General features: G+C 33.6%; 1 protein-coding gene across 4 annotated transcripts in view; it reads left to right on the top strand.

Moving 5' to 3' along the window:
• The window catches only part of LOC123319924 (BTB/POZ domain-containing protein 2), a 36,051-nt gene that overhangs the window by 658 nt on the left and 14,369 nt on the right, over nucleotides 1–21,024 (top strand). The window contains exon 1 of one of the 4 annotated variants that reach the window (XM_044907030.1): nucleotides 4,472–4,591. The exons of 1 other annotated variant lie outside the window; for it this stretch is intronic. Coding sequence is in view for 2 of the 3 variants with exons in the window: in XM_044907014.1 (XP_044762949.1) it covers nucleotides 15,333–15,371 (39 nt within the window). In the remaining variant the exon portion in view is untranslated. Of the gene's footprint in view, nucleotides 1–4,471; nucleotides 4,592–9,983; nucleotides 10,062–15,176; nucleotides 15,372–21,024 lie in introns of those variants that run through there. 2 more of the 4 variants (XM_044907022.1, XM_044907014.1) reach the window with 2 other exon arrangements.

The raw sequence follows: 21,024 nt of genomic DNA, 5'->3' as shown, positions 1-21,024 counted from the left end.
ATGCAGGGTAAGTCTTTGACTACTATAAATATTTCAACAGTAGATTCTTGAGGTCAAAAGAAACACTTTTTTCCTAAACCATTTTTTTCGAATCGGTTCGGTTTAAAAGATACAGGCTGTTGTAAAACCATAAGAAAATGCAATTTTTAGTTCTATCTCACAAACGGTTCCATCGAATGAAATGAATTTCGGAATATAGTTTTTCAGTTATCTGATTAATCTTTTTCGGACAAAGATATCACCCACGTTTTTCAGTTTTCTCATTATGACCATACGTACGTACCATAAAAATACCAAAAAGAACCCAACTCTTGAAACTAATTTGGACGCTATCTAATGAACATATGAACGTTTTGTAAAAAAAAAGAATTCTTCAAATTTTCTCGTATTTCTTCGCCGTTTTCGAGTAATTTGATGTTAAAAAATAAAAAATATCTGTGATATTCGGAAAATCGGGTACTCTGGCTGAATTCAACTCTGTTTAAAAGACCCACAGATCTGTAGTGTCATAGATATAGCTTGTTATTCTGAAGGGAATTTTGTTTCTTCAGGGGTGGCATAGCTCATTATGGAAACTCAAAATGGCTATAAATTTTTATAAGGGCCGAATCGAAAAAAATGGTAGGTAAAGGAAACTGTTTCTTTTGACCTCAAAAATCCACTGTTAAAATATTTTTACGCGTCAAAGACTCACCCTGTATACTTTTTTGAGATTCGTTTTAAGATCTCCCAAAGAAAATATCGCTTTTAGTTAATCGAAATTTGGCATTGCGAAATAAATAACAACACGATTCGAAAAACTTATAATGAAATAATTGCTTAGGTTAGTTGTTTATCCAGGTATGCGCAAATATAATGTTATTGGGAAGTTTAATTATTATATATTAATATATTATATTTAGCTTTCATTTGTCTGGGGTCCAATAGTTATTTAAATTGTTTCAATCCATTCTTCAGTCAAAATCAACGAAAAATATCAATCGACAATTTAAGTCCTATATTTGGTTCATTCTGAAAGATCCGTCTACTTTTAATCTCGAAAAATTTAGCGGGAGCCTGTTATTTTGATATTTCCCAAAAATAAAGAAGTCATTTCGTCGATTTCACAATATACCAAAAAATGCAAAACATCTACTGAATTTTTTCAGATGAAAACTAAAGAGCTCTGTTCTCTGTGGGGAAGCTTTAACTCTTAGGGCTTATTCCCAAAAATCTTTCACGTAAACAACAGCATTTTGTGGGGTATTCACAATGCTCACAGAAAACGATTTACCAACCCTCTAAATCAGCTGATTTTTCCCTTTTATCTTACCTCTCCCACTCTGTGCTTACGAAAGTAGTATATACCGACGAATAAAGGTCCACTATTTAATGAAATATTTTAGATATTTCGGTATTTCTTTCATCATTCATCATAAGGTGTCAAAAATTTTACACATACCTACAATGGAATGGGATGTTGATATTTCCAAACAAACACTACACAAGGTTTACTTTTCAAAATTCGAAATTAAATAAGTTAACTCACTCATAAAAATATAATATAATTCAATTGAAAATTGTATTCAGATTGGTAATATACCCTGAAAATATGATAAGATATAGTTGCGAATTGATTTTTCGAGTTGCGTTTGAGTTTCCTTTGAATTACGATGCACCTAAACGTAAAAATTATGTGATAAAAAGGAAAATACCTTCATTGCCTTCACATATAGATATAAAGCCGTATGAATAATAACCTAAATAAATTCAGATACATAACATCCATTGAAAAGAAAATCAACAAATGTTGCGATCTGAATCGAACCAGCCAACCACCTCGGTCCGCTGACCATTATTTCGGTCTTATTTGACCTCCTCAGAACATCTACTCTTCCCAGACGGAATATTCCCACCTTTACGAGAATAAAACCAACCGATGGCCCTTTTATTCGATGCCAGTGGTCCCTAAAATATTCATACTATATGACCCCATGGTTTTCAATTTTTAATAAAATACTAATTAGTAATATAACTCCCGCATTTTTACCGCATCTTGAGGATCACCCTGTATAAATATGATAGTCCAGGCACTCCAGGCAGATGCAGGAAGCACAGAAATATTCGAGATTCTGCAGGTGCCAAAGAGTGAAAATATTGCACACATCAATACAGAATGTCGAAATATAAACATAGAGCGATTAATCCCAGGTTTATAAATTTGTTTATTTTCGTTTGGAATCCAAAAAGATAATAACTATTCGGCCTCTGAGCATCTCAGTTATTTTAACGGAGTTTTCCCGATGAACAGATCGTCGCATCGACGACGGCCTCGACGCTCGTAGCCTAGGACGACGACGTCAGGAGTTCCGGTGTTGCCGGCACCGGAATTTTGCTCCCTCAGGACCAAAGAGCTCGATGAAAATTAGAGATTTATCACTAGAAGAGTTGCTCTTTCAGACTATGTATCACATTCGGATCTATGATGATTTTTCTGGGAGGAACGCTTGTCGAAAGTTGTCCATCGAAAACTCTCGAAAATGATGGGGTCAGTTAAAAATTCGTCAAGACCAAAAGATTGCAGTGAGATCGACGAAATTTCGAGATTTATCATTAGAAGAATTGCTCTTTCAGAATATGTATTACAATCAGATCTACGATGATTTTTCTGGGAGATAATCGTGTCGAAAGTTGACATTCGAAAAATCCCGAAAAATATGTGGTCTGTTAAAAATTCGTCAAGGCCGAACGGTTGCACCGCGGTCGATGAAATTTCGAGATTTATTACTGGAAGTGTTGTTCTTTTAGAATATGTATCACATTTCCATCTACGGATACTTTTATTGAGAGATAAACGACTCGAAAGCTGACCTTCGAAAAATCCTGAAAAAGATGGGTTAAGTGAAAAATTCGTCAAGACCGAACGGTTGCGCCGAGAGGGATGAAATTATCAGATTTATTATAAGAAGAGTTACTCCTTCAGAATATGTATCACATTTCCATCTGCGGTTAATTTTATTGAGAGATAAACGACTCGAAAGATGACCTTCGAAAAATCATGAAAAAGCTGGGTCCAGTTGAAAATTCGTCAAGACCGAACGGTTACACCTAGATAGATGAAATTCTCAGATTTATCACTAGAAGAGTTGCTCTTTCAGAATATGTATCACATTTTCATCTACGGCTACTTTTATCGACAGATAAACGACTCGAAAACTGACCCTCGAAAACTCCTGAAAAACATGGGTTCTGTTAAAAATTCGTCAAGACCGAACGGTTGCGCCGAGATGGTTGAAATTCTCAGATTTATTACAAGAAGAGTTGCTCCTTCAGGATATGTATCACATTTCTATCTACGGTTACTTTTATTGAGAGATAAACGACTCGAAAGCTGACCTTCGAAAAATCCCGAAAAAGATGGGTTCAGTTAAAAATTCGTCAAGACCGAACGGTTGCCCCTAGATGGATTAAATTCTCAGATTTATTACTAGAAGTGTTGCTCTTTTAGAATATGTATCACATTTGGATCTACGAAGATTTTCCTGGGAGAAATTTTTTTCCATCGAAAACTCTCGAAAGAGATGGGGTCAGTTGAGACACACGTGAAGAAAGTTGAAAATATTGGGTCATTTGATAAATCGTCAAGACTGAACGGTCACAACGAACTCGATGAAATTTCGAGGTATATTTCTAGAATAGAATTTATCACATTTAGATCTGCAACGATTAAAAAATGGTAACTAACTTCTTTTTTAGCACCAAATGACTATCCTTACGTGTATATTATGTCAAAAATTCATGAAAACTAAATGATACATGGTATTCCTAAAAAAGGGTATTTTTCCCAGAAACATGGACTGCACTAATCTTTTTACTCAACGAGAAAGCTGAAATTATTATGCGACGTTCTCAACAGTGAAAAATGTTTCAGATATGTATGATCTGTTTTTCCTTATCCGAACTGAAAAACGAAGCTTTGAAGTCCCCCTTTTTTCGGAGCACCATGTATGAAAAATTTATGTTAATTAATTTCCAACAAGATTGAGGATGACGTTCATCCAGTTTGAACGAAATCTTCAATTCTATTCACAGAACTCATACTAGTTGCTTGAATTAAATGTTCGTTATGGTCATCCTGTAGACAAAACGGAATGTATAATGGATATCCGATCATCTTAATATTGCACCACTATCGAATTTTGGTATTCGCAGAATAAAAAAAAACATAGAGCATAAAAACTCACTTTTCATCTTCAACGGCCTGTATCTCCGAAACTAGTCGTTCCACAGGCCAAATTCAGGAAATTCAACCGAAATTCATTAACCATTTCTACAGATTTCATGCGTACCCATCCACAAGGAAAGCAGAATGGATTTCCGTTGTACTGTTTATGTTCCACGATTTTTTTTCGTACAAGCCTCGGAAAAGCTGGATCAATCCGGCAACGCCGCTCGGGGTCTCCCAAAGCTCCAATACTCCAAGCTCCTCCACCAGAGCGCGAAATATCTGCCGCACAATCGTGTTCCGTTCAATCAAAATGATGTGCAAGTAACGTTTTCAGTGCCTTGAATTATTTTCCACGGGATATATTGATTAACATCCCTTAAAACAGTAAGTGCACCCATTTTGCCCCCTATTATTTTTTTTCAATATGCCAAATTTTGCGAATAACGATTTGACTCCTTTTTTCACCCTCTGAACTGAATGATTTGATGTTTCTGAGTGCGAGCGTTGTGAGATTGAATTAATTCTATTGTAGGTACATAATTACATTTAGTCAGGCTCAATTTTCACGTGGATTTATTCGGAATCAATATTCCAACAGGTTTTTCACTGATTTCATTTTGTAAATGATCGAAAAAACTGACGATCTGCTGTTTTATTCCTGTGAAAAACAACGAATTTTTGGCAATTCCTATTTGATGAAAAATCCACAACACAGCTGACACGTTTGCGCATGTTCTCACCCTGCGATAACACAAAACAAGTAGCCACCTCGCAACCCTAGAGTGGTGACCTAATTTCGTGTTTGCTCGGATATTTGGGACAAAACGTCTAAGGGTGAGATGAATCTTTTGATTCAACGTTGATAGAATGGGGATTTCCACTTATGCTCTAATCTCTAATTATCTTATTGCTAGATAATGATTATTTCTCCGTGAGTTCATAAGTTGAAGATGAATATAAAAAATAAAAGTACAAAAATTAATTTGTCAAGAAAACGTCTACTTCATGGATTCTTTGTTTTAGATAGGTACAGGGTGTCCGAGTTAAAGTGTCCCTATACCTTATTGTGGAAACTAAAGGAGCTAAAAGAAAAAGTTGAATACAAAACTTGTCTGTAATCGATTGAAATTTTAGTATTTATAACCCACCTCAATAAAGGGTACTCCGTTTTTTCCCTGTTGGTATCAACTTTCTTTTTTTAAACCAAACACCCTGTATATTATTGCATTTTTGAATTCCTTGTCAAATTCTAAGGTAACTTCGGTATCATAACCATGGTCCTATATAGCACCGATTCTGAGATATTCGACTTTTTCCTAAAATTTTGACAGCTATAAGTGCTCACTAAAATAGCTGATACTAGTTTTCTAGTGAATGTATCAAAACCAAATTTTGCCCAGCTTTTTTCAACATCTTGGATCATACGTTGCATCTGTATTTTTAGCAATTTGATATACAGGGTCTTGAAAAATTAAAGTTAAAAATTCAAATAGAAATTCAATCAAATCTCCTTCAGTTTCCACATTTTTAGCAATTTGATATACAGGGTCTTGAAAAATTAAAGTTAAAAATTCAAATAGAAATTCAATCAAATCTCCTTCAGTTTCCACAATAAGGTATAGGGACACTTTAACTCGGACAAATGTCCAAAAAATAATGAACAATGTCATATTTTGTTATACTGCAATCATGAAAAATGATTGGAAATACAATTAAATTTTGAAACAACTAGGATAACTGTTGACATATGGAAAAATATTATTGTTTTGAATGGTTCCTAGCTCCAATTCCGAAAATTATTATATACGATGTAGTAGATGTTTCGTAGATAGTAAGTAGTTTACAATGTAATAAATATTCAATTAAAATCGTTTGGAGACATGCCTTCAAATTGCATGAATTTCGACATAAATATTAAGCATTCTCAGTGGTTCACAGAAGCTCTTCTAGCCTAGTTTCACATTCGATGATTCAAATAAATGGCTCAAAAAATTCTGATTAAGTGGCGACATCGAATAATACGAGAAATAGTTTAGGTCTTTTGCACGAAATTATTATTATTTTTATTAAGTAGGTACACTGTTTCTCCTTGCTTATTATGGAAAATAATATTCAGCAAAAATTCAAATGTTTTACAAGTGGTACTTGATGGGGGTTAGCTCGCACTTCTGACTTTAGCGAAATGTGTAATTTCCTTTATTGAAATCCATTCAAATACCTCAATCTTGCTCCTACTTTCAAGATTGGACCAGAAGAGGCAATCCTTTTTAATAAACGTTGTGCCCTTAATCAAGATGAATTCTGAAATGTCAGGGTCGATAGCAGTAAGACGCTCATCCCCAAAATGTGCCAGTCGGTCATCATAGAAGTGGGTCAAGGATTCAGAGGGTTGATAATGGATCCTATACACGCGCTACTTCCTGAAAAAAGGGGGACAAACAAGTCTAGGATATCCGAGAAATGAATGTATCGAAAGATTTACGCAAGCCCAGGTCGCTCTCTTATATTTTCCTTATTCGAGAACGTGCTTGAAGAAGATGAATATGGATGAAAGCACATGTACCTCCCTTTGAAAATTTCATTTTCATTTTGAAAAAATTTTCATGATATAATTTTTTTATTTCTATTGGCGATGAATGCGGGTACACTTTTTTCAAAGATTGAGTGGAGTAGCTTAGACTACTTGGAATGTTCAAATACTCACATTCTAAGGAAGGCTCTACTTTTTCTACGACAATCACACAAACTACCAAATTGTCAGAACCACCTCAGGATCTTTACTTCTCATGATGATTATCAAATCTGTTTTAATTCCCTACTACGTTGGAATGTACCTAAGCAAAAGAGATTGTTTCAATATAGTTTATAGAAAAAATATTTTTCTGAATTTTTCGAACAAGATCCATTATTGCAAATGAAGGCCACACTATAAAGGAAATGTATCTAACCTTCAAATCTATGGAGAAAGATTCTAGGCATTCAGGTTAACGTTGATTCTGAATAATTGAAACAGAAAATTAAAATATGTATAAATAAAGAAACTTCTACTCCGCACATATTGAAAGGAATTTATCTTCTAGGTATATAATTGAATAACATATAATAAGAAAATATTGGCCAATAATTTCATCATCAATAAGCAACAAATTTATGATTACAAATTTGTTTTTCTCGAGGCCAATTACAAATTCTTCTCAAAACACAATGTAAGTGTTCTTTATTTCGTTCTTCTAGTCACAATATTCATGTAAGTGTTACAAAACATTGGCCAAAAAGTGCCTTACCTACTGGTCCCGAAAACAGAGCTTGCTTGAAGCGAAATTTGCATCTGTTTTGCACCATCCATTTGGACCATTGAATTGGGTCATTTGTCACGCATGAATTGAACCATTTATGTTAGAGAATGTTTCTTAGAACTTAATGCTTGTATGATTCTCAAGGTATGCATATCACTTCGATTCTCAGAGGAACTTGTGTAATTTTTTTCCATTTCTGCCTTGAATTATCCCTGTTCTTTTCTATATCCAAATCGGATGTTTTTCATAATGAGTTTGATGCATATTCGTGATTAAAATGCAGTGATTTTTATATGCCCGAAGAAGGAAGAATAAATCAGTCACATTTGTTGATATCTACGAGTTATATGCTATAAAATCCTGTATTTCGCAGCAAGAAGTATTTCATAAGGGATAAATTTGAAAATTAATGCAACATTTATAGAATTGAAATGTGCAAAACGTTTCGAAAAAGTCAGCAAAGAATTACTACCGAACATTTATTGTTTGATGAAATCCTTGATGAGACAATAGGACGACACTCAATACACATAAGAACTACTTTGGAGAAGAAAACATGTCCTCAGTATTCCATTCCAAGTTTCGTAGTGCGTTTTTAGAATTGGCGAAGATTAATTGTTCAGAAACGTCTTGAGTATCTAACGACATTAACGTTTCTATGTTGAAAAAATATATATGGTCTAACTTTGTTTTTCAAGCATATTATTGAATATTGGATTATTGGTGGTTAGAAAGAAGTTTATGAAAGTATAGAGCAGACTACCAGAAATGATACTCAAACAATGATGAAATTTTTTGATGAAACTGATATCTAGGAATTTGAATTTTGATTTCTAGATAGATATGGATTTGATCATTTATTTGTCCAGACATTTATATTATGCTTTTGATGGCTTGTACCCTGATAACAATGAACAAATTATGTTGGCTTTATTGAGAGTCGGAGCTCACCTTTGGTTTAAGGCACTAGGACTATATTAAATATACAGGGTGTCCCAAAACTAGTGAATCAAACGTCACACCACGATAGAGAAGACCAAATATTATCGAATGACACCAACATTAGTTCAACGAAAATGTACCGTTTCCAAAATAATCAAATTTTTATTAAAATACCTGAAGTTGCCGATTTTCGAACTATTTTTCTTAGTCACAGGGCCAGTTTGTGAAAAACGATATCGATTTTAAATTATAGTGCACTAAGATTGTTGTTTTATCTCCCCTAATTGAAATTATTTTAAGTAGTTAATCGATAACCTGAGTAAATGTAAATTGAAACAATTGTTTTTTCTACACGATTTTTATTACTCAGAATAAACCTCTATAGGGGTGATAATATGGGAGAAAAACTCTATCCTTAATCACAAATTGGCCTTGTGATTGAAAAAATTGTTCGAAAATCGGCAACTTTAGGTTAGGTTTTTTCAGAAACGGTACATTTTCGCTCAACTAATGTTGGTGTCATTCGATAATATTTGATCTACTCTATCGTGATGTGACGTTTGATTCACCAGTTTTGGGACACCCTGCATATTACGAGACGCCGATTCTATTCCTGGAAGGAATATTTTTTATATTTCAATTTTCGATCAGAATTCAAAACACAATAATGCTGTTCTTGAGAAGAACAATTTTAAAAAATAATCATTTATCGGAACACTGAAATATTAGACAATATTCTGATTACAAGTGGTGACCATGACTACAGCAGAAATTTCCAAGTTTCAGAATAACGGAAGAAGAATATGAACTAAAAAAGTTACCTAGATTGTAAAACCGCAGGATTCCATTATGTTATGAATCACTCGGGATCATAGGCGTAGCATGAAGCTGGTGTACGGAATTTTTAACGTGTTTTCATTAATTATTATCATCTTAAGCTGATCAGCTGGTCGTCAAATAATTCGTTTTATCGATCTTTTGTTGATATTCGAGAAATATATAGTTATGTAGCAACAATAATGAAGTTCAAACAATGACAACAAAACAGCAGGTACTCGAATTCATAGCATAATTAGAGGAATTCTGAAGTCCAATTCGTTGTTACCTATGTGTCATTATGCGAATACGAAGAGTGCAAATTGGAGGAATATCAATAATATCATAGAAAACTGAAACATTCAAAATTTGAAATGCAAGCATAAGTATCCTAGTTTTGACACACCAATGGATCATAGTTTTGAATCTGTCGCAAACAGGGGATATAGTTATTCATTGCTAATTATTGATTAATGGTAGTAAATGAGACTTTTTTTCGTGTTCATACAAATATTTCTCGAATTAACATTGTGACCTTGACTTTGAATAATTCTTGGAAAACGGTAATCCACAGATCGCTATTTTGTTTGGTACTCTAGAATACTTATGTATAACGATGAGCTGATGAATCAGAGCCACTTTAGCTATTGGCTAAATCCCCTCTCCTGATTTAGGGAATCACCGAAGATTTATCTTAAGCAATGCTTTCAGTATTGTTTTAAATATCCTACAAACAACAAGTGTCTCAATTCGAATGAATTCCACACATTCAGAAAAGAAATTACGGTTTCATAAAAATGGTAAGTCATGAAACAATATAATGATATTGCTGCTTTTCCTGATAATGATCAGGATGCATTTCAACAATTTATCCCTTAAAACTATACAAGGTGAGTCTTTGACTCGTACAAATATTTCAACACTTGATTTCTGAAGTCAAAAGAAACACTTTTTTCGAAACATTTTTTCCGATTCTGCCCTGATAAAAAGATGTAGCCATTTTAAGTTTTTATAATGAGCTGTGTCACCCCTGGAAAAACAAAATTATCTTCAGAATAACTAGGTAAATCTGTGAAATTACACATCTGTGTCTGTGGATCTTTTCAGCCAAAGTACCCAATTCTTCAAATTACTCGAAAACGGTGTATTATACGAGAAAATATGAAAAATACTTTCATTTTACAAAACGTTCAAATATTCATTAGATAGGATCCAACTTAGTTTCAAGAGTTGGGTTCTTTGAATTTTTGGTGTTTTTATGATACGTAATGGTAATAATGAGAACACATGTAGACGTGGGTTATATCTTGTGTTCGAAAAAGATTAATAAAATAAATGAAAAACTTTATTCCGAAATTCATTCAATTCGATGAAACCATTTGTGAGATAGAACTAAAAATAAATTTTTTTTTAGGGTTTTCCAACAGCTAGTATATTTCAAACAGAGCAGATTCGAAAAAATTGATAAAGAAATAAAGTGCTTCTTTTGACCCCAAAAATCTACTAAAAAAATGCGATACAATGATTTTCGATTTGGGGGGCGACAGCTTCAAAGATCAAGTTCACAACCATATCGCTCCAACCCTCAGTTTCACAACCCCAACCCCTAAATTTTGAACGGGGAAGTTGGGGTAAATGATAACTCATTTAAAACTCCTTTCTATCCTGAGTTTAATATATCTAATTCTTCCACATTTTTACTCCATTCATTTTCGAAATATTTACATTTAAATTTTGAACAAAACTTTTTTTCCTCGCAAGCATGCTGTGGAAATCAATAGAGTTTTACTCTTTTTTTTGTAGTTTTGACTTGACGATACTGACACCCTGTAAAAAGGTAGCCTATCGAGCAATTAAATGAATAAATTAGTAACAATTCGATTTATTCGCATATCATGATTATTAAGGCTTTGCTAATGAGGTATCAATTTCTGCTTATTACCCCTTCAAAATTTTAGGGGTGGGAATGAAGTAATTCGTCTTCTATCTAGCTTGTTTCGTTTTTAAAACCTCCATGTATACAGGCCTCAAAAAGCAGAAGGAATTATCCCCATATGATTTAAATTTAGAATATTCATTTTCACTGTCTAGTCTCATAACCTTTTCTATTCCATTTTTATCCCTTAGGTTCCCATAAAGAATAACACTAATGTCACTAATGAATTTGCAGTAAATACGGTAACATTATGGTCATTAAATTATGTATCTTCATCTCATCATTTCGAGTTCGAATGGCCAATTTTATTGTTGCTTCAATGAACTAATTCCAGAGGCTAAAATAAAAAATTATACAGAAAACATATTCCGAATAGGTACTCTGACATGTTGTTATTCTTGTTAATTTAATAGTTATTTTCCCTATTAAAATGAAATACATCTAGAGTACTTACCTGGTTAACCAAACTTGAAGGCAAGCTTTAATACTACTTTCGAATGAATGAATGAATGAATGAATTTCAGATAGAATATTTGAAAGATCATTAACTGTAATCGAATTTTATTCACACTAACGTCTTTCAAAAATTTGTGGATTACGTCTTGTTTGGATTTTACGATACAACGATAGAACATTAACTTTTCAGTCAATGTATCGTGTATTTCAAGCATCTCTATTCAGAATATCAATGAAAACAATTATTTATTATAAAATCTCGAGTTCAACTATTCATTCAGTTTACTTTCACATGGGAATAGATTGATATCGATGAGTATAATGATCAAATAGATAACATATACTGGGATTAATTTCTGATGTATATTCTTCTCGATAATGCCCTGATTCCAAGAAGTTTTTCTAGCTAAGATATGGGGCTTTCGTTAAACAAAGAAGTATAGCGTTTCGTTAGTTCACAGCTTATAGATTGTGTTCATGTGGTGGGACCACATGAATGCAGCACCGAATATACGGTTTTTTATTATTGTATTATACCCTTGAAAAATTTATTTTTGAAAGCTTCATTTTCGCCAAAAATGGTGTAATTTCTTTCCCAAATATTTTAGTTTAAATTCCGCGCTACCGGTATCGTAAATTCGTAAATAGCTTGCGACATACTCGTAACAAGGCACAACTAGTGGCACAACAGTTGGGGAGTGAGAGGGTTGAAAGTGATTCTGCTGTTAAGAAGAAGTAAGAAATTGAATAATTTTTTATTGTTACACTGTTTGAAAAGTTTAATAAGTGCGTTGTGATATTAATTTCTAGTGCTTTCATTGATTAATATTGTTTTACAAAAGTTGAGCTTTTTTAATAATAGTTGTAAAAGTTTTAAGAAAACATCTGTTGAATAGACTAAAAGGGAGTGCGGGGGACTTGACCCATGCTATGGTCGGGAGATATAATCTAAGTTTCCCGCACTTAGATAATAGCTTAGATAATAGCTTGTTTCAAAAAAAAAAATTGAATGATAGAAATAAATATAAAAAATGTACAAAGGTTCAAAAAAAGAAAAAATATCTCGGAAATAAGTGGGAGTAACTCTGAAATAGAAAATATGTATTCCATACGCTGATACATCTGATGATGAAAACTTTAGACAACCGTTGGTCATTGGAAATTGTTTCCTCCCAATGTTTTTCCTGGTAAACAAACTTATAGTCAAGTCTCTCTCGCCCCCTGTTCAACTCTCCCATGGGTTAGGGAGACATGAGCCAATTTTCGGTTCCTAAAAAAACATTTCTGTACCCAAAATGTTCATCTCACAATCACTCTACTATTATACAGACTCCAAATAAAGGAATTTTTTCAAACTGTTTTTTGTATAGTATTCCTGGATAGATGCTCTATCGAATTTAAATTATCATTTTTGGGGCGCATGAATAGTTTTTCATTAAAAAGATCTAACTCAAATTTTCTGTTTTGCTTATTTTTTTTTCCTAAGTTCAACCCAGCGTGCTGTAAAAAATAATATGGTTACCTGAGTGCCAAAGCATGAGGAAACATGCCTGTTTCACTGAGATTCTGAAATGGTATAACTCACACTATTTCCAGCATTAAATACAAAATAAATTTCTATTACAATGAGTCAAGGCAGAGTTTGATGTAAGCCTTTTTCTTTAATTTTTAACAACTGAAATGAGACTTGCAAGCAGAATAAAGCAATTATTCATAAGAAGTTGTAAAGCATCTAGTAGAGCTCCTGATGCGCACTTTGAACACTTTTTGTAAAACTCGATTCAATTAAACGATATTTTGAAATTGGTTTTTCTCTCGTATTCTTTCATTATTAAGCCCTATAGTTAAAAAGTTAATACATAGTTTGTAAGCGAATTTCAAGTAAGTGAATTATAGCACTTTTGTAATTAAGAAAAAAAGCTAAAAATTAATTTCTATTACATTGAGTCAAGACCTTTCTTACAAAAATGCTGAAATTTAATTCATAACTCGAAAATATTGATTTCAAAACGTTGGGTTTCAATAATGAAAGAAAACGAGAAAAAATAACAATTTTAAAATATCGTTTCATTGAATAAAGTTCCATAAATGATGTTTAAATTGGCCACCATGAGTTCTGATACATGCTCTATAGTCTACACTTTCTAATGAACCATAGCTTTATTGCATATCAACAATTTTAAAATGAGTATCGTTTCTTTGAATTAAATTTCACAAAAGATGCTCTAAGAGGCCACCATGAGCTTCAGTACATGCTCTATACCTTCTTATAGATGATTGCTTTATTCTGCTTGCATTTCTCATTTTAACTGCTAAAAATTTTAGAAACAGTGTTTACATTAAACTAGGCCTCAACTGATTGCAATAGGAATTTATTTTGTATTAAATGCTGAAAATACAGAGAGTTATACCATTTCGGAATCTCAATGAAACGACCATGTTTTTTCTTGCATTGGCTCTCAGGTAACCATATTATTTTTTACACCGCGCAGGTTGAACTTATGAAAAAAAATAAGCAAAACGGAAAAGTTGAGTTAGATCTTCTTTTCATGAAGAACTATTCATGCGCCTCAAAAATAATGAATGAATTAACGAATTAATTACATTCGATAGATCATCTATCCATAAATACTATCCAAAAAAACAGTTTGAAAAAATTCCTCCATTTGGAGTCTTGCCTGCAAAACGAGTGGCGAAGGGTGTAATTCTCTTGAATTTTCGAAAATCTCAAATATCTCGAAAACCAAGGCAAATTTACTAAACGTAAAATATATATTTCTGAACCGCCATAGAGTCCTCTACCCGCAGGCTCCATATTATTCATTCACAAGGAATCACTCCTTAAATTCATACATCCATAGGTACCTCATTCATTCGAATCAAATAGAAAAAATTTATGAAGGATATTCGGTGAAAGCTGAAAAAACTAAATATTTCTTTAATGAAGTTACTGAACATTCGAAAAATGTCCTCAAAAACAGAACAAAACAAGCACACAACAAGTAGTTTCACCAATTTAAAATTTCGAAAAAAGAATTCTGAAGATTTAACTTCAATGTCTGATCAAGGAGTGCGCATTCCCTCATTCATTTTCTGTTCATAATTAGACTTATTTGGTTTTTTTGACGCATTCATTCGGTGAAGGTTCTGTCAGGTATCCACCCATAATTAAAACCAACATGAAACGATCATTTTGTTGTCGCCAAGTGATCACATTGCTCCTCCATTCGTGATCCTGCGAAGAAATCTGAATCATATTATTTTGCTGTCTTGTATATCCTCCAGCAGGCCTCGAGGATCCAGAAAAAACCTAATAATTTCCCCCCGAACGTTCGCTTCAACCAATTTCGTTACTATCGCGTTATTTGCCTTGTATTTATGTAAACTATCATTCTAGACATTGACACTGGCAATGTCAAATCATTCCCTATCTGAAATATCGCAACAATTAGTTCGAATTCGATTAATTTCAAGATCGTATCCGGTGTGTACATGCGGGTATTGTGGATTTACTTAGCGGCTGCAAAAAAATTAAGAGAGCTTGCTGGAATGGGCGAGGAAGAGGTATGGGGGTTCAAGAACATGGGATGTTGGTAGACTTGGATGTTTCATCCAGTGTTAGTTGTTTAGGATATGTTGAACGGTCAACATACGGTTGACCAGTTTGTGCTCGCTGAAAATGAGGGATAACTGGGTTTTTCTTCAGTTCGATAAAAATGTGAGTATGTATAGATGGCGTATACTTATTCACCCTTTGTAGAAGAAGAATATTACTCATGAGTGTTCAATTCAGCTTTATGGCATTGTCGATTTCATCAGTCCAAATGCAAAACTTTTGACAGTTTCAAAGTGAATCTTATTGAAAGTGCCTGTTTGGATGCGATTTTAGTTCAAATTGTCAAAGGAATAAAGCATTTCTTCTATCAAAATGTGTTAGTAGGCTCCGAAAATATTACTCAATAATCCTCAGTCAAATGAGGATGTTACAGAATGATTTTCGTATGTAGGATTGTAATCACAACTTGTTGCTAATTTTCATATGACGTTTTGTTGCTCTAGCATCTTTTGGTTTCCTTCATGTTTGTGAATATTTTTGTTTTACCTATGTGAAAATGTGGGATTTTCAGAACGGGATTTTAGATGTCAAAATATGGAAAAAAGCTTCATATTTCAACTCCAATCCCAAGCGCATTTTTCCGATTGTTTTGTCAGAATTTGAACGAAATTCAGTTGGTACAAAATACACCAGTAAACTGCAAAGTGATAGGCATCCAGAAAATATTTTGGAATAAAAAGTCTGTGGCTAGAATTTCAATTAGTCTATGCAATGCATCACATAATTTTTTTTTAAGATTGGTGCTTAGTAAAGCCTACCGTTTTTCTTCACTAACACTGAAATTCAGTCAAATCCCCAGCTCAGAAAGTGGAAATTACCACAATACAAGGATGTATTGATATCTAGTTAGTCAAGACCAGTTACATGCATAAAAAAAATATTGCGTTACCATAGCAACGAAAAATAACTCATTAGAAGTGTCAGTGTGAAGTTTGAGGTCAAAAAAGTAAACCAGAGTTACGCAATAAATTAAACGTACCTGTATTTAAAAGGGTTAAGACAGATTTGCGAAGATATGCTTAATACCATTAGTGATCAATGTGATGACCGATCGGGAAGGCCAGTTTATGTGTCAGTCCACGAAAATATCGATGCAGTTCATGACATGATTTTATCAGACCGTCGAATTGGGCTAAAACGGATATCTGAGGCACTGAATACCTATTCCATACAAACGCGTTCATCATTTAGTTAACGTCAATTTGGACATGAGAAAAATTGCTGCAAAATGGATCCCCAAATGTTTGAATGTTGACCAAAAGCGTGCAAGGGTAGAAGCATCGCGTTCGATCTGTGCTCGATTTGAAAATGTTGTAAATTTCTTAAACAGAATAGTTACTATGGATGACACTTGGGTACATTTTCACAATCCAGAAACAAAGCAACAATCGATGGAATGGCGACACTCTGGTTTTCCAAAAACTAAGAAGTTTCGTGTCGAAAAATCTGATGGAAAAGTTCTTGTTTCAGTTTTTTGGGATTGCCATGGAGTAATCATGATTGATTCTTTAGATAAGGGTAGAACAATAACCAGAGATTAATATTCGACATTACTGACCACTCCACGGGAAAAAATTAAAGAGAAAAGACGCGGAAAGCTATACAAAGGTGTTTTGTTTTCGCAGGACAACGCCCCTGCACACAAATCTCATGTTGCCATGCAAAAAATTCGTGATTTAGGGTTTGAATTACTAGAACACCCCCCTTATTCACCAGATTTGGCTCCATCCGACTATCATCTCTTTCCTCAACCAAAAAAAAGGTTAAAAGGTCGTAAATTTTCTTCCAACTGGGAGGTAAGAAAAGCTTAGGAGGTCTGGTTAGCAGAGCAAAAAGAAACATTTTTTTTTGAAAGGTCTAGAGACGCTGTAATAAATGTATCTAATTAAGAGGAGAATATGTTGAGTAATAAAATATTATGATATTGAAATTTTGTTTGGTTCTGTAGTAGGCTAAGAATTTTTCAATATATCCTCGTCATCACAGTTGATACCCAACAATTTATTTTTTTTTATTACATTATTACATTTGTCTCTTGTTCTTAAGTTCACCTTCACCCATCTGAAGATTCTATTGTGACAGTGAAACTCTGGGAGTAAGGCAGACATTTTTCTTGGTTGAAAGAAGATTGATGTATATCTTTCGGTGGAGCCAGAATTTCTACGAATATCCATTTCTACCAGAATAATTGATTGGGTCAAACGCATATAAATAATACCATGTTGAATTGTAAGATCTCATACTCTTTGTGGACATATTAACTGTCCTTATACAATGTCACACGCATATTTTGAATCTATTTCATTGAACCGTGCTGAAGATTTTTCAGTTGACTGCACTGGTCTTGTATAAATTATACTTTTCCTTCATTTGAGAAACAGATTTGGATTAATGTGGTGATTTATCAGTCTCTATAAGGTATTACCCAATATATTTTCCGCTCAATACTTACCCGTGAATTTTCTGTTCGACATATTCATAAACTCGTAATGGATAAGATCTATTCGAGATATATCTGAATAAATTGATAATAATATTCATTTATGCTTGTGCCACTGAACTTAGTTATTACCTAACACTATCAGTTTGAGAGTTAATTGATCGGCATTAACGAAGTGTGACCGAATGAGTCATTTTACCACTCTCTTTGACGAAGTTGAGAGGAAAGAAAATCAGAGTGATGGCTTATGAAGGACAGGATCTCCTGAACGAAGATAATACTTTTTGAATAAGATGCAATAGCAGATTGGAAATGTCTTCAATGCAATTATTATGACCTTATCTCTCTGTGTATATTTTAAAAATTTAGCTGGAAAGGAACTGTTTTGAACTGAAACATTATGACCTAAAATTTTTGTATTTTGTCGTAGCTAGGTGAAACAAAGAAGCTCACTCCAAGTAGGTACTTATAAATATGAACTGAAGTTAACGAATGGCAGTAATTAAGTAATTTTCATTGCGGTAGAATCCATAGTGGGTATGCTATCAGCAACCGTAACAAAACGGAAACTGACTTCGCATCAAAATACGCAATAATTTATTTTATCTGCTTTAAATTTATTCAATGTTCACACATTGTTCTCTTCGAAACAACCAGTTCAAATAAATAAAATTCGGTGCATATCCATTTGCAGTAACGAATTTATGGTTTACCTGATCCATATATTCATATTCATATGTATGGACTGCAAGATACACCGACTATACAGAAAGTAGTAACTGGTAATGATTTAAAAATATACATGAAGATATTGTAACAATTTTCCCCAATAGGGTGTTTATTGAAGAAACGGAAAAAACGCAAGAGATGATTCATTGTCGGAAAACATCAATATTTTGAGCAAAAACATGGGGTCGAATTTGCATCTCTTCTGATATACGGGGTGAGTGCTTGACTCCTACAAATATTTTAAAACTAGATTCTTGTGGTCCAAAAAACATTTTTTCCTGTACCTTCTTTTACGATTCGGTCCAGATAAGAAGAAATAGCCATTATAAGTTTTCATAATGAGCTGTGGTCCTGGGAAAACAAAATTACCTTCAGAATAACTAGCAGACACTTTTTAATTTTTGAACATCAAATTACTTGAAAACGACGTATTATACCAGAAAATATGAAGAATACTTTTATTTTACAAAACGTTCAAATATTCATCGAATAGTGTCAAACTTAGTGTCATGAGTTGGATTTTTTGAATTTTTGGTATTTTTATGGTACTTGTTGGTCATAATGAGAAAACTGGAAGACGTGGGTGATATTTTGTGTTCGAAAGAGATTCATCAAATAAATTAAAAACTATATTTCGAAATTTCATTCGATAAAACTGTTTGTGAGATAGAACTAAAAATAACATTTTTTATTGGGTTTTCAACAGCCTGTATCTTTTGAACCGAGCCGATTCTGAGAAAATGGTAAGGGAGAAAAGTGTTTCTTTTTACCTAAACAATCTACTGTTTAAACATTTGTACGAGTCAAAGATTCACCCAGTATAGGGATGCAAAGAATGGAAACTTTGGGTCATTGATAAATAATGGATGAAAATATCGAATCAATAATATTAAATTTTGCACCACTACTGTTGTAGAAATTTGAAAATCCTACTCTAAACTTGGCCCTGAAAACCTCTTATTGTGAACCATTCCTGAAAAACTCACCATAATATTCAAAATCTTCATCACAATCAAAATAATAGCTTGAGGAAGAAGAAATCCATTTTTTGTGGACTTAATTTGGCATGTTTTGCATTGTGCGATTTAGATCAAAGTTGCAGAGTTTTGTTCTATGATTTGTTACTATTTTGAATCTTAATGTTTCTCAGCAGCCTTCGTACCAATGGTACCTATTGGTGAAAAACTTTTGTGAGCGATTTTCACAATCTTTTCTTGCCCATTTCTTATCATTGGGAAGTTTTGCAATGCAATAAAAGCATGGTTATCGCTTGGCGCCAGATCCGGACTACATGATGGATGCATCAAAACTTGCTCTCCAAGCTTCTGGAGTTTCTGGGGAGTCACTATGGACGTGTGTGGTCTAGTGTTGTCCTGATCGAAAAAACACCTTTTCAGTGGATTAATTCTCTGGTCAAATCGTTGACACTAGAGGTTTGAATACAGTGTTTGACCATATGGAAGCAACTGATGATAAATTCTTTTCAATTCACACCAGAAACAGCAGAAACTTCCTGGACGTAAGCCCATTTTGTCAATGGTTTGAGCTGCTTCACCAGGTTTTGACCACGATGGTTTTCGTTTTCTTGCTCTCTAATATTAACCGAGATACAGCCGATCAAAGTTAGAGGTGGGAAACTTGACATAGTCATCCCACAGCACTCCTGAAAAACCTGAATCTTTCCAGCAGTTATAACTTTTTTGATGTATCTACTGGGCAATTATGTGGAGAAAAGTAAAGTCTTCAATAAATCGCTAAAATAAAGAAATTGTGACATTCAAGTCTGAAAAAGAAAATGAATCCTTGCTTTGAGAGTTGAATATTTCGTTTCAGTTCAGAAGAAGAAAAAAATGAAATGTCCATTCACCCGCATTATTCATCCGGGCTTACTCAGCATCAAAACAAATCGAAATAGAACGGGAATTTTTCCGCCAAATAATCTGGATTGAGGGACTTGCGAAATGCTACGTTCTGACTGATCGGTCTGAAAATAAACCGGAATGCGATTCAGTACCTAGGATATTCATGTGGGTCACATTTAATTATAGATTTTGTATTGTATATCAACAATCGGATTCGATATGGTGATTCAAATCCTTTTTGTTGTCGGAAATTTTCTTTCAAGAAACGTGAAAATTTTCCAAAAGTAGACATACAAATTCACATCTTTGATAGGCTGTTTGTGAGTTGGAAATATCCTTTGTTTTCAGTCATTTCATCACATAACTAATTCCACCATTATTTATTGTGTCCCAAAACTATTGAAACAAATGTCACACCACGATAGAGTAAACCAAATACTATCGAATGACACCAACATTAGTACAGCGAAAATGTAGCGTTTTTTCTTCACTCACTTTTTTCTAAAAAAAGGTAAAAACGCACAGGAGTGGAAAAATGTAGAAATGTAATAAAAAAACAGTTACAGTTACACACTACGCTGCATTTCAGTATACTGTAATGTTCTTTATGGAAAAATAGCAATAGATACCTATGCAGCAAATCTTATAATTTGCTATTTTCATTTTTTGGGGGAAAAATAACCTTTGTATTGTGGACGTGGTGGAAAAGCTATGTATGCAATTC

Source organism: Coccinella septempunctata, chromosome 1 (assembly GCF_907165205.1).
Source record: "Coccinella septempunctata chromosome 1, icCocSept1.1, whole genome shotgun sequence".
In the NCBI taxonomy this organism is placed as follows: Eukaryota; Metazoa; Arthropoda; class Insecta; order Coleoptera; family Coccinellidae; genus Coccinella; species Coccinella septempunctata.
Note: the sequence above shows the minus strand (reverse complement) of the source record. Positions and strands in the feature narration are given on the sequence as shown.